The 14,977-nt window shown below is 36.3% G+C and overlaps 1 protein-coding gene across 1 annotated transcript in view; it reads left to right on the top strand.

The window, feature by feature from the left end:
• The window catches only part of SLC16A10 (solute carrier family 16 member 10), a 63,168-nt gene that overhangs the window by 22,995 nt on the left and 25,196 nt on the right, over positions 1-14,977 (top strand). The window contains exon 2 of the mRNA XM_056488089.1: positions 14,484-14,628. Coding sequence (XP_056344064.1) covers positions 14,484-14,628 — 145 coding nt within the window. The remainder of the gene's footprint in view (positions 1-14,483; positions 14,629-14,977) is intronic.

Below are 14,977 nucleotides of genomic sequence, written 5' to 3' on the forward strand. Positions count from 1 at the left end.
AACAAGTTTCAATATTTCTGTTTAGGGATCAGGCATGGAAGTCTGGGGGTGGTGTGTTTGTTTGGTGTTTTTTTGTTTGTTTTTATTTCCCCATGAAGATATTTGGACTTCATGAAAATTTAGAACAGCTGCTGAGCTCTGTAACTTGTATTCCAGTTGCTGCAAGAAAAATATTCTGTCCTAGCAACTCTTATGCTGTGCTAGTCTTTGGGAGGAAGTGCAAAGAAGGTTTTCTTTATGATGCAATAATGCTCTTTTTATCAGTATAAAAGCTACTTGTGGATTTACCTGTCAGGGACATCTCCAGGGGGATTTCAGTGCAGCTGCAGTGCCTTCTTACCCCTTGATACAATTTAGTGCTCCTGAGAGTAAATGCTACAGTCACTCTTCAGGACGACAAACCTGTTGCCACCTGGACACTGTACATGAAAACTCATTTGCTGAGATGATGGAATTAAAGATGACCTTTCAGAATTGGAAAGGTCTTGTTTAGCCAGCTCTACTGAGCTTTGGACCAGAAGGGGAGGACTAGTGTATTTTAAGTAGGGCTATAATTAATGTTAATCTAACTGTTCACGCTAGTGACTGTTGCAATAGCACTTTCATTATGCTCTGTTATTTTTACTACTTCTCTTCCCCTAAAATCAGAAATAGGGAATAATAGTTGACTTACTCATGTGGAGTTCAACTGTGTAGGTGGAGAATTCTTAGTATAATTCCTTAATTGATAGAATTCTGGAAATAGCACTGAAGTAAATGTGGCTGTAGAAATGGCCATAGTAGCTGAGATACTTAGTGTTAAGGTAGCAAGCTGATGAAATGGAACATACGTAAAATGCAGAGATTCTAAGAAATCAGAGTGAAATGTTATTGGATGGAGAGTGAGCCTTCAGCAGAAATAATTGGGTGCTTGTCTTTTGTGATAACTGTTATACTATTCTGCAATGTACTAGTATTCATTGTAACTGGAAAAAATCTGTACTGTTTTTATAACAGTTCTTGCTTTTGACAGAACAAAAATGCTTGTCATTGCAAGGAAGTATTTAATATTTTCTCACTTAAGGCAAAACTACTAGTTTCTAGGAAGAGGTGTGGTTTTAGGCTTCTTGTCAACAAGTAAAAAGTTTTTTTCTAGTGAACAGTTAAGGAGAAGGGCATTGAAACTTCCTGAGATCTTCCAAATCCCATCAGATATTTGAAGGAGGCAATTGATTCCTTGACTAAGTTTTATAGTTTCTCTTAAAAAAAACCCAAACCCAAAACCAGCTTACATTAAGGAAGTAATAAACACAATAAACAGTGTTTTAACCCAGACCTTTTTTTTTTGTTTTGTTTTTTTTATTATACTGGACACTATGTGCCTGTTTGTTTGCTCATGGCAGGTACAAAGAGTCTTTTTAAAACAGGCATCCAGAAGCTTGAAGAGCTAAAGGCATTGGTGAAAAAAGGGGAGGAAAAGAACCAGCAATATGATTGGCTCCATTTTGTGGTGTTATACCTACTTATTTTTTAAATAAGAGCTTTGGACTTCTGATATTTTTCCAGAATACAGCAAAATAGTCAATAATAACATTGGGTTTATTACTAAGATAGTGTGATCTTTATCAAGCAAAACTATTTTTTTTCTTTAAAGCAATCTTCAGAAGATTGTAACCCTAACCAAAATTTGATGGACTGTGTGTTGTGGTTTTGGTTTTTTTTAACCACAGTTTTGGTAAAGAAGGTGGATGCACAATCAAAGAATAAGTAATGTAGTACCAGTATTAATGGAATAGAAAGATATTTTTCTTGACTAAAAAACCCATTATATTCCAGTTATGATAGTTTTTACACACTTCTAGTTTTTATGTGGAATATATTTGCATTATTACTCCCTTATCTTTGATGGGATTTTATCTATATAAAAACTTAACATATTTACTTTGTAAGGGTACTCAGTATTTTGAGAGCTGATTTGATGTCTTAAGCATAACCATATAATTTTTGGAAAGTAATACTATACAATAAAGGAAAGAACCTGTAATGCTAAAGAGGACTTAGCTATGTGAAAAATGCTGTAGAATAAGATTTGTGTCTTATCTCAAGGAAAGAGTTTTAACTCAAAAGAAATATTGTCACTTAAAAAATACTAAGACAGTGCTCAATTAACTCAATTACTTGCCTGTTTATTTATATTTTAAAGTTAAATTGCTGTGTTTTGCTATGGAAGTACCTGGTGCTGTGTGTGAAATAAGGAAGTTGTGTGAAAATGGCTATAAAAAACTGGATTGAAATTGGTTTTTGGATAAACTCAGGACCTCCCTGAAGAGAGGGAACTCATGCTGCAGCAGATTCACTGTGACCCCATGGGTGGAGCAGCCTGTCCCTGAAGGTCTGCACCCCAGGGAAAGAGTCTGCACAGCAGACTCAGGAAGAACTACTGCCTATGGGAAGAACTTGTACTGGAGAAGGTAGTGAGAACTGTCCCATCTGGAAGAGACCCCATGCTGGAGCAGGGGAAAAGTGTAAGCAGGAAGGAGCAGCAGAGACAATATGTGATGAACTCTCTGCAGCCCCCATTCTCTGTACCCCTATGCCACTGAAGGGAGGAGGCAGAGAATTTGGGAATGAAATTGAGCACAGGAAGAAGGGGAATGTATATTTTAGGATTAGGTTTTACTTCTCATTACTCTAATCTGATTTGATTGGTAACAAATTAAACTGATTATCCTAAGTTGAGGCTGTTTTGCCCATGACAGTAATTGGTGACTGATCTCCCTGTCCTTGATCTCAGCCCATGAGCCTTTAGTTATTTTCTCTCTGCTCTCCTGAGCTGAGGAGGGGAGTCATAGCGTGGCTTGGTAGGTACCTGGTGTCTAACTGAGATTAATCCACCAATATTCAAATTCTCAGCTCTAAATTATTAACTTGAAGTGTGGTGCTTCTTTAAAACAGTTTTTAGGGAGCGTTTGCTTTCCTGTTTGTTAGTAGTACTTCCTAAGGAAAAAAAAAAAACAAACCCCAAAACATTTTTATCAGAGAACCATAGCATAGGTTGGGTTGAAAGGGACCTTAAAACACCATGTAGTTCAAATTCCCCTAATGCCATGCCTAGATGCCCAGGGAACCCTGTGATATTTTTGGGGGTCATTTTTTTTAAGCCAGAAGTCATTTTGGAAAGCATTGCCAACTCTGGGAGTGTGGGGTGCATCTAGTGCTGCTGTTCCTCCCACTGCCTCCTGGGAAGCACAGCTGTTCTGAGAAACCACTTCTGGTTTGTGGCTTGTTTTTAACTAGGGGAAAGTGGCATGTTTAGAAACACAAATAACTTACTGCCCCAGGGCATGCTGGCATTACAAGAGTAAGTCCCTCTGTGGTAGAATTTTAAAGATTGATAAAAATTGACTTTCCCAAATTCCTTCCCATTGATTTGACTTCAGGGTCTTGCAGAAAATAGGATTTGCACAGTATGTTCTATCTTGAGGGAGGGTGTCTTAATTCAACAGCTTATCAGGAAGCATTTTGTTTAAAAAATTTTAGTGCTTTACTAACTGTAAATATCATCCAGATTATAACTGCAACCTGTGATATTTCCAGTGTTGAGACTTCACTCAAAATCCTTTGTTCATAATAAGTGGAAATATGCAGATGTGAACTCAGCATCTGCTGAGTATCTGAATAAGCTGGCTGCACATGTCCTGTATCTGTCAGGCTGACCTATGCAGCAAGTCACATCCAGCTGCTTAGCTAAGATAAAAATACTGTGTGTGTGCAGTTTAGCAATTTGTTCAAGTTTTCTAGATGAATGGCAACATGGCCATTTAGATTGCTGGAAGTCAGATAGATAACTGCCTAGGTAGCTGGCATTAAGTTAATGAGAAATAGTTTATTGTCCCAGTGAGTCATATCGGCACACTTGAAAATTTTGTTATGGGGATGAGAGAGAAGAACAAGGTCAAGAGTTACAGTGGCTGGTTCACTTGGTTGTGAGGGTTAGGGTGCACGTGAGTGTAACTGATATAAAGGGCACATGCTGACCTAAAGATTTATTCCTTCACACGTGCTGTCTGTTCTTATCAAGCTTTCCATGCAAATGATTTCCTCTCACTATTAATCCTCTGAAATGGAGGAAATTTTGATTTGTTTGTTTGCTGTCCAAAAATTTAGAATGCCCCTCTTGCTTAAGTTTTGTGTTCTTGAAGGGCAGAGAGTAGGAGATATGGGTAAAAGAAAATTAAATACTTGGAAGTCCCCTTTTCTTCAGTCTGTGAAAACAACATCCAGCTCTTAGTGTTTTGGACTTCTGTATCCACTTGGCATTGTATTTGTGATAGGACTGATAAAATTGTGATAAAACAAGAAAGCATTCTTTATGAAGGACGAGTACTGAACTTGTTAATTGTCACCTCACTTTACCTGAAGGTTCCTTGCTTTAAAGTCAAATGTAGCTTTCCACATAAGTATAGCACAAAATAGTGTTTCAATGCCAAAGACAGAAATTTACTGTATAGTTCAGTGTTTGTACTTGTATTATTAAATGCAGGCATGTGGCTCTGAACATTTGTCTGGTTTCTAAAGTCGTTTGTAAAGTCATGTTGCAAAATAGACACTCTTTCTGTGCAAATACAGATTCCCCTCTGAAGCAGATGTAAGTTAAACAATCAGATCTTACCTTCAAAAATACTTGTGTTTTGCAGCATCTAAATGATTTGCCCTAAAATAGCTTGCTCTGCTCTTTTATTTGGCCTGCTCAATAGAGTTTGGCTAGTCTACCTTTTCCTCTATGGTAAGTAGCCTGTCCCTTGCTTAAAATGCCTGTTGACTGATTACTGCTTTGGAGAGGAGAGTGGGAAAAGGTGGTTTGTAACACTGAAATATCTTTTAGATAACAGTTTGAGCCTTGAGGGTAGGGATTTAAAACCTTAAGTTTGATTATTTTGTAGGGGCATACAGAACATAAGGGGGAATATGTTGATGTAATCAGGGAAGAAAAGCTGTTAGAATCTGTTGATCTGAAGTTACTGCCATGTGATGGGGTCTTTTAGCCAATCCTGATAGGTTCAGAAGGATCTTTTAATGTGAAAAGTTAGGGTTAGCTTGTGAGTTGCTTGGTGGCAGTCTGTGCTCCCAAACTTTAAATAGTGTACCAAATGTACTTGTGAAGTAAGAATCCTTTATCATGCTGCTTTTATCTTCATGGTCTCAGGAAAGCTTCTGATACTCTGAAGTGAAATGAATGCCTATGTCAATTGAAAGGAAACCTGGATTTGCAGGTCTCACCCCAGTGCGAGGTGAAGGAAGGAAAGAAGATTGATAGCTCCATTAAGAGTTTAGGAATTTGAATATTGATGTTTAATCTATACAATGGTCTCACGTTTTAGAGAGATAGCATAATGAACATGAGACCATTGTATAAGTTTGGAATGTATGCAGCTGTTGGTTGGGAAAGCAGTTAGGATTAAATCTTTCTGGAAAATTAGTGTAATCTTTGAAGTTAATAGCTAGTACTTCCTTATACAGAAAATTACTGATCCTAAATCAAAACAGAGCATGATTCTTGGCCTTAAATTGTTTGGAATTAAAAAAAAAAACAAAAAAAGAATAAGCAAACCAGTACTAATTTGAGAAGACGAAAGGAAAGATTAAAATGTGCCTGGACATCAGTTCTGGAGCTCAATTTTTTTGGGCTGTTACTTAAAAATGTGATTACATTGTGCTTTGAAAAGAGTCATCAGAAAACATTCCTGTATTACTCCTAAACGGAAAAACAAGTGGTTACAGCCATTTCTTATCGATTCATTCCTTGTTTATTCTTCCTACCACAGCATTTTCAGACTTTATTAAGTGTCAAAGGTCAAGCTCAGTTTGCTATGAAACCCAAATGCACGTGTTTTTCTGTTAATGATTTACTTCAGCCTTCCTTTAAAGGTTCCTGAAGGCTTAACACTTAAAATCTCTAGCAGCAATATTTTGTCTAACGCTGCACTTTTGAGCTTTTGTTTTAGCTTCTGCTAACTTTAGCATTTTTTTATTTTCCTCTAACTTTAAAAACTGTTAGAGTTGCAGTCTCTCTAGTAGTATGAGTTGTTGGCCTTTAAGTACATCTTTAACTGTTTCAGGTTTATGCTTACTCCCCTGTTGTTTGAAGAAAATTTTATTATCTTCCTATGCTACTTGCTTTGTATTCACCATTAGTATCTGTTTTGTTAAAGGGGAAACCAACAAGACAAAAAAATAAAATAAGGCTGCAACACTCTACCTAAGCTTGTGTTAATACAGCAAGTGTAAATCAGATGTTGGTTAAATAATTGGCTAGTTGCAGTGGTGTAGGATGTTTTGACAGTATGTGAATACTCTTTTCCACTGTTCTGCTTTCCTCCTGCTTATGCACACAAGTAGAAATTCTGATCTTGTGCTGTCATTACTTTTGAAGGCAAAGGATGAAATTAGTCTAGTCCAATTCTGAGAAATGGCAAGCCTGGGGAGGCTCACTGTATTAGGGATATGTGACTCTTCTGGCACTTGGTGTTGTGTCTGTCACATACCATGTGAAAGAGTATGGTGTAAAAAGCCTTGAAAGAAAGAAGCCTGTGTTTTGACTTGACAGTGGTTTTTACACCTACAGGCTTGTTTTGCTTGTACAACAATGTTACAACACATTTGCAAGTTTATGCTTCTTTCCACCTTCTTGCATTACATTCAGCATGGCATACATCAACCTGAAGTGGCGTTTTGGATGGCCAAGAGGCAGTACACTGAAGAGATGCTGTACATAAGCACAGGAAAGCTTACAGCTATTGAAAAAATCTGGGAGTTCAATCTTTCATTCAGAATAAGTTGATTCAAACTGCCTGATAATGATCTCACGTTTGCTGAAAGCAGAGGTTGTGCTCTCATGCTTTGTGATAGGTAAACAAGGTGTCTGTTCTAAAGGTCTCCTTGTAGGGATTTAGTGACTCATATTTAGTTATTTGATTCAGATGCATCATAACAAGCAGTATTTTTCAGTGATAAGGAAATCCCCCAATGCCTTGTGTTCCTGTTGGATACTTTCACTAGTTCCTGGTTCATAAATCTTCATGTGTTGGCCATCATCTCTGAGTGTGTTGTGGAAATCTGACTAGATCCTCTACAGATAATTCTGATTTCCAAAGCATGTTGAAGATAGCCTTGGTGTGCAAAAGAGACGGCACTTCCTTGTGCTGAATTATCTTTGCCCAAAGTATTTCAGAATTTTAATTTAATTTAGAATTCAAGATATTTTTTATAGTATTGCTTTAAGGGAGAGCCTAGCTCAGACATCTGCAAACTAAACATGGGAAAGTAAGCAAACTGAAAGCTGTAGTCATGTAACCTGAATTCAGAGTATAGGATACTTCCTGTGGCAGCATTATGTCATAAATTTATTTTTAGTCCTTAAACACATACTTTCTCTAATGGCATCAGCAGTTCTTTTGGATAGAAGAAGCAGTGCACTTTTTTGACAGAAGGGATTCTAAGTGTGTCTGTACATGCATTTTAACATCTGCTTTCCTTTCCCACTGACATACTATTCTGGGATCTGTGGATTACTCAGTAATAGGAGTGGCAGTGTGGAAAGCAGTTGTTTTCCCTTTTGCACCCCTGGCTGATGAAATTCCTCACAATTCATGAGAAGTTACTGAGCAGGCTCTGAAACAATTTTCACAGGCAGGTGTAAGCAAAGCATGTAGCACAAGGTATCTGATGTTGTCTTTGAGTAATGATAGGTTAGATAAAGGTGGGGTGGCAATTTCAGGGAGGCTGCCCTACAGAGGCTCTCAGAGGACATGGGAGGAAAATATTGGAATATTTGTTGGGTCTAATGATTGTGTTGATCTGTTAGTTACCTAACATCTCTGAGCAATTCCTTCTTTTGGAAATTGCTGGTTTTCCCTGGACAAAAAAAAAAAAAAAAAAAAAAAAAAAAAACGGATAAAAGAGGATGTATCTGAAGTGCCTTAGGCAAAGGATAACCCAGTGCTTCTGGGCACAGGCAACAAGAATAAAACAATACTGATGGAAAAACTTCATCAGTAGGAGGTAGATACAGTAGTTCTAAGCAATAGATTTCACATCTCTAATTTTAATAACAGGTCTCATAAGATCTACTTGTTAGGATCTATTTGATTTAGAATTCAAGAATACCTTCAACCCCTTCCCATTTTTAGGGGGAGAAATGGTTTTAAGCTTATGGCTTGGTTTTATTTTTTTTTTTTTTTTTTTTTTTTTTGGTGTGTGTGTTTTTTTTTGTTTTTTGGTTTTGTTTTTTTTTTTTTTTTTTTTTTTTTTTTTTGTTTTTTTTTTGTTTTTTTTTTTTTTTGTTTTTACCTGAAGAAGCTCATATTGCCAACCAAATTTTTTTTTTTTTTTTTCCTGAAGAGCTGCTGTTGTTTAACACGATCTTCAGAATCCAGTTTTTCAAGAAGCAGGGGTTTAAAACAGTCATGTTCCATAAATTATATGGAATAACTTGAGTTGGAGGAGACTCTGGTTATCTGGTCTGACACCCTTCACTCAAAGCCAGCCAAGTTAAAATACATTCAACTTCTGAGTTAGATCAGATTGTTCAGTGTTGTCCAGTCAAGTTTTAAATACACCCAAGAAAGGAATTTCCACAATGTTTTTGTCACACTTTCTAAAGTTTTGCTACCTTTGTGGTGAAACATTTTCATGACATGTAATTGGAATTTCCTTCAGTTTCAGTTGGGTTTTTGTCTCATCACTGTGCACCATTAGGAAAAGGAGGCAGCTTCAGATGTGTAATAATCACTTGTAAGATACATGGAGGAACTGATTAGATCAATTTTGAGCTTCTTGTGTTCTGCATGCTGAGCAAATTCAAACTCTATAGTGTGTCATCTGACAGGAGTGTGTTGGTGGCTGACCACTAGACTTGCTGTGTTCTTCTGTTATTGCTGAGTGATTAATATGGCAGATTAAATTCAGTTTACATACATGTCTCATGAGGAAAAATGTAATCCAAATAAGGGGTACAAAAAAGGCGTCTACATCTTCAGTCATGGTTACCATTTGTAGGAAAATAAGGTCATGGATAGTTTTCTAAACATATTTACTCTGAAGCAGTTGCAGTACATAAAGAACAAAAAGAGGGTGGGAAAAGGAAGTATAAATTAGAACATAGAGACTGGGAAATAAATTGCTAGCACAGAAACTTATTAAATGCTGCATGCAATTCTGGCCTCAGAAACAGTGGGATGTACTCAGACTCAATATAAAGGGGCAGAGTACATCTTCTGTACAAAGACTGAATCAAAAAGTTTCTTCATTTTGTAGAAGAAATTAGTGTGAACAGATCTGATTAAGGCATATAAAATCATGGGTTTCAAGAGGAACCTCAGCAGGCATGATTAATGTTTCTTATAGAGGAGGAATTAAATACAAGTAAGTTCAAAGCCAAGGAGAGTTATTTTTAATGTGGTGCTGGCGTCTGAGCATTTTCTGTAACAAAAGCAGAGAAGCCAAAGTAATATTGATGGAACTAAATGTTCTTGTAGAATGGTTAGATGGAGCACTCTGCTTGGGCTGTTTCTAAGCTGCTTATTGCTGGATGTTGGGAGGATGTAGCCAGGGGAAAAGCAGGATGCTAGCCCTTTTTCCACAGTTTTTTGTCTGAGTACTTTGTGGTGGTCAGAAACAGGATACTGGGCTAAATCATTCTTTGATCTACAAGGCATTGCAATTATTTTGTTATTTTAAAAATTAAATGCCATGTAAATGTGATTATATAGGCAAGGAATTATTAATACTAGCTGAGACAAGCAAATTATTTCCAGAAATAACTTTCAACAACCACTTTTGCTTCTTCCAAAACAGGATCTCTCAAATTCACAAACTATTTCCATAATGAATCTTTTTATGGAAGCCAATCTTCTGCTTTGCTGAAGAGAATATCCATGTGTGTAAGTGGCTATAATAGAAGTATGGGTCCTTTACCCATTGCACAGTTAAATTATGGAGTATTTTTGCTGTAAGAAGTTGTGGATGCTGAAAATACAACAGTGTTCCAGGAAAGCTTGGCAGTTCATGGATGAGAAACTGCCAGAATATTGAAAAATACAGTGGGAAAAGAAGTAATGTCCAAATTTATATATAAAGAAAAACAATAATAGGCTTACAAAGTGTCTCAGCTGTTAATGGTTTGAAGCTGGGAGCCTTAAACAGGCTTCCTTATTCTTGCATGTATTGTAACCAATAACATAGTGAAAGCTAAATATTATTCAAGCTTATAGAAGTTACTAAGTGCCTTTACTTTTCTTGCCTCAAATCACTTGTTTTCTAGACAGTAGCGTTTTGTTCCCTTTCTCATCCAGAACAATCTCAAGGGAAAATAGTAAAGAAAAAATCTCATTGAAGAATGAAGGGTGTTACTACTGTGTTGAGCCAACCACTTAAAAGACACTTGAGGATAAAACTGCTAAGTTTCTTATTGTAATGCTTAGAAAAATTTGATTTTAAAGAAGAATGTTTTGGATGAGTAGCCTTTAATTAAATTTGTGCATGATAAAGCATCCCAGTGGAACATGATGATAATATTTTCTTTTTTGTTGTCCTGTAAATCTTAGTGCTTGACTCTTAAAAATGAATTAAAATATTTAATAGCTTGGTTTGTATTTTGGCAGATAAATATGTATTGTGTAATCTAACTAATGGTAATAATTCTGAGACTGCTCAGATATTAGATACTATATTTATAGTAAAGACACTATTTGAAATAATTTTTATTTTTTAAATAGTTGTGGTTGAACAGCAGCATATTTTTTGAGTATGTGGTATAGTTGCATTGCTGTAGATTTTTGAACAGAGGAATTAAAGAAATATCAGACTATATGTTCAGATTTTCAGTGAACTAATCAGGAAAGAACATGTATCTGTGACATTCATGTTTGAATAATTCTATTTATAATAAAACTTCGAGTTTTGTAATCCATTATGTGTTTCAGTAGCACAGAACAAACAAACAGACTTTTCAGTACAGCTGCTTTCTGGTCTGATACTTTTATCTTAAGGATGACTACTTTTCCATCCTCTAGGGAAGCCTAGGAATTGTTATATCTACGAAAAATTACATATTTTGAGGAGCTAATTCTTAACTTCCTGTGCCTTAAGGAATGTTTAAGCCCATAAAGTAGGAATAGGTTTTCTTCTATAGCAATCAAAATGTTTTGTGTATGAATATGAATGCAGTTATATGTAGCAATTAGGTGCTGTATATTATTACCTGAATTAGCAGCTCTGGAATATGGCCAGCTTGTGCCAGGAAAGCAGCCAGTAGCCCAGAGGAGAAATACTTTAATTAATATGTAATAATTGCTTTAGAGAGCTCTCAGTATTCTGGCAAGCTGCATTTGTAATTTTTTGTATTACTTAGGACAGTTTAAAAAAAATGTGGAAGAAATTTTTCATAATGCATGAAACAGTGTAAGGATTCTTGAAAACGTACTTAAACGAAGTGAGAAAAAATTACTTGCATTTATTGAATAGATTTTAAAGCACAGTTTTCTTCACCGAATGGAGATATTACTGCAATAATTCTTTGCCTTAGGGCATCTAAAGATTTATTCATGTAATGTTCTGTTTATTTTTGATGCTAGATTTCTTCACAAAGCAAGAAGACAGTACATCTTCTTTATCTATGCTTACATGTGAAGTTTACCTTCAAGAATATTCTTTTCAATAAGTATTAAAGCTGTTAATAAAGGACATGCCAACCGTTTTTAAATTGCATTTCTGTAGGCTAATGAGAGCAACTTACTAACCTGAAGAAGTAATTTAAAGGGCTCCAGTTCTCATTAGGTAGATAAGTGGTACAGCATGGACTCCCACTTCTGCAGAGGAACTTATTCCCACATGACCATTCCATTCTGAAATGCTTCAGATAAGGCACCATCATTTATCTTAACTGTCTCTTGTGTTGAAAAGCAGTGGAAGCCTCCTCTTTTAGGCTCTGCCTTGTCATTATTGTAATAATAAGAGGGAGTCAAGTGATAAAAAGGCATAGTTTTTTCATGAGTACTTGGAAGCGCAAAGAGACAAAATCAATATATTGTTAGTTTAATTTGAGCTGAATGTCTTCACTTCAGCCTTTCATATTTCAATTATTTTATTAGCTGTATAGGCCATTAAAGAACACTGTAATCCTTGACTTCACTAAGTAGAATGGTGATAAAATCAGAGCCTGTAGCTCTAAAGTAATTTAGTTTGTTACTTTATGCAAGCTACTTAAGCTCAGTTTCAGATGCCTGTCTTGTCTCCATGAATAGGGTCCATGTGAGATTGGATTCTCAAAACCAGTCATCTCTGGTGTGCTTGTCTTGTGTCTGTTGCCTTTGTATCTTTTTGTACCTGGGCAGGAAGGATGACAGGCAGTTCAGCCATTCCTTGGTACCTTCCTACCATGTTGAACTTGTGGTGGCTGTTTCTCAAGACTTAGCTGCCTCTTGGCCTTGCAGGAGGGGGACTGATTCTTAGTGCTGCCCTGCAAATGATGCAGAGATGCTGAGGACTGTTCATGGTGGTGTTGCCACCACGTAGTTGGGAGGGTGACAGGCCAAAATAGACATTCTGTCACCTGCTGTTTGCAGTTTCCTTTGGACAGTAAATGTGCAGGCTCACTCTGGGAAAGATAAACAAAAGGATGGAGGAGTCTTGTAGAAGTTGGACTTCTTAGAAGCTTTGTAACTGGCTGGTCTCCAGGCTGTGTGAGAGCATCTCCTCCCTCAGACTGCTGCTTACATACTGGTTTGTGTAAGGTCTTGTCCCGTAAGTAGCCATCTGGGCTGTAATATGGGACAGATCTCAGAGGGGCTATGTCCTGACACACCCAAGGTGCTCTTGAGCACACCTCAACTGCAGGGAAAGATTAGACCTTTCTTAAACTTGGTCTTTGCTGTTCAGGCAGTGTCACAGGGTCTTTGTTCTTCCTAGTCTCTTGTGCTGTCCCTTCATACAGCTTGAGTTTTTGCTGCAGAGGTGCAAGACTGGCAAGGCTATCATATGAGGTAGTCCTACACAGGAAAAGGCCATAAAAGTAACTCACTCTTTAGATTGTGCCTTGAAACTCTGTTATCACATGATCAAAAAATCCCAGTAACACCCATCCCTCCCTCCCTTCCCCAAACAGTTCCCATGGTTTGCTGAGAGCACTGTTTGCCCTGAAATAAAGGTTTTGTGCCTTGTACTCATTTCTGGTTTTCTCTAGCAATCTATTCACTTGTCTTTCATTTACCTTGTAAACTCTCAGAAGAAACAAGTTTTTGCTTGTCGGTTTCTTTTTCTGTCTTTAGTGCCTTGCAAAGCGAAGTCTTAATGTGTAGGGCTCATTGGCACTTCAACAACACATCTCCTAAGCCTTGATAGTGGTAGATCTACTTGCCAGTATACTTCATTTAGTCTTGTGGTTACATGCTTTTCCAGGTAATTTTATTTGCCGCCTTCACTGAATCACATTTGTTTATCTAACTATGTCTTTAAGAAAGATATTCTAAATGAAATTCCAGTTACACAGATGTAAAACTCTTTTTCAGGTTGAAAGTTACCCTGTCTTCTGTACAATTTGAAGTGAAGTGAAAATATTTTTTCCAATTAATTTTGAATTAGCAGCTTTTTCCACTTCCTGTTTAGACCATTTTTCCCCCATATATGTGGAGACATTTCCAATACATATGTTACTATATATATCAAACATTTTAGTTGTAACAAACTTTTTAGCTGGGCTAAAAAAATCCCAATTGTGGCTGAAACTATAGTGGATTCACCTGAACTGAATCTTAATGATCTAATAAGCCAAGTACAGTTTCCACAATGTCTGTAAAGCTGGAGCAGTATCAAAAGTAGTGAAAATTTCCCATTATATACGGAAGTGGTTTTACTAACTCAAGCTTTTTTAGTATAAAGTAAAGTCATATTCCTAATGTGTATATTATAGTATAGAAGCCTATTGCTGGTTATTCATTATTGATGTTCAGTATGATCTACATCTAGTAATGAAGTTTTAAAATTATTAATTTCTTTTTCCACAAATGTACCTGTTTAAAGTCATTAAGGTCTAGCATTAAGTCAAGTGAAATGAACTAACTGATATCAGAATGGAATATGGATCCTCAGATGTATCTCTAATGACCTAGGCATCAGTTTGTATATTAGTTACTAGAGAAATGTCTGTGTTTATAAAAAAAATGAGTAGAAGTAATAGCTACAAAAAAGTTAATTGCATTCTTTGAGCTGATAAAATCTAAATTAGTTGATTATGTAAATTGTTAGGCTTTTTTTACCATGTTAGGTAAATACATTTTAAGATGTAATCACAACATTTTAAAAATAGTTGCTCAATTGCTACCTAATTTTAGTTAGTTCAGCAACATAAAATCCTAGATGAAAACAAGTATTAACTGAAAGCTGAAGTCACTTGGTCTTTTAAAATTTATAAAATGTCTTTTTTAAAATTTTTCTTTTCTATTTTGCAGCATGGGTGAGCTCTCTTTCTATGGGAATGGTCTTCTTCTGTTCCCCAATAGTCAGCATATTCACAGACCTGTTTGGCTGTCGAAAAGTAGCTGTTATTGGAGCTGCAGTAGGACTTGTTGGACTCCTTTCAAGTTCTTTTGTAAGGTAAGAAACTTAAATGCATAACTTTCAAAACGTTTTATCAAATTATTATTGTTGTAATAATGATCTAATCAACAGAAGGTGTGAACAGTGCTGCTTTATATTATCTGTAGAAAACTTGTTTTATTTGGGTTTGGTTTTGTCTTTCAAACTATGACTCATGAATTTTCAACTTAAAAGGTATTTTTAAAAATATGTTTATAAGTAAAAGCAAGAGTCCCTATTTAACCACTGCATATAAATATACCAACAGCAAGACTAGTGCTGTAAGATCAATAGTATTGTCCAGGATAAACTTGTATGTTTACTTGCTGTATATTGTGTTTTTACATAAACATTGTTGTTGTCTTCC

The sequence above is a fragment of the Oenanthe melanoleuca genome, chromosome 3, assembly GCF_029582105.1.
Source record: "Oenanthe melanoleuca isolate GR-GAL-2019-014 chromosome 3, OMel1.0, whole genome shotgun sequence".
NCBI classification, from domain to species: domain Eukaryota; kingdom Metazoa; phylum Chordata; class Aves; order Passeriformes; family Muscicapidae; genus Oenanthe; species Oenanthe melanoleuca.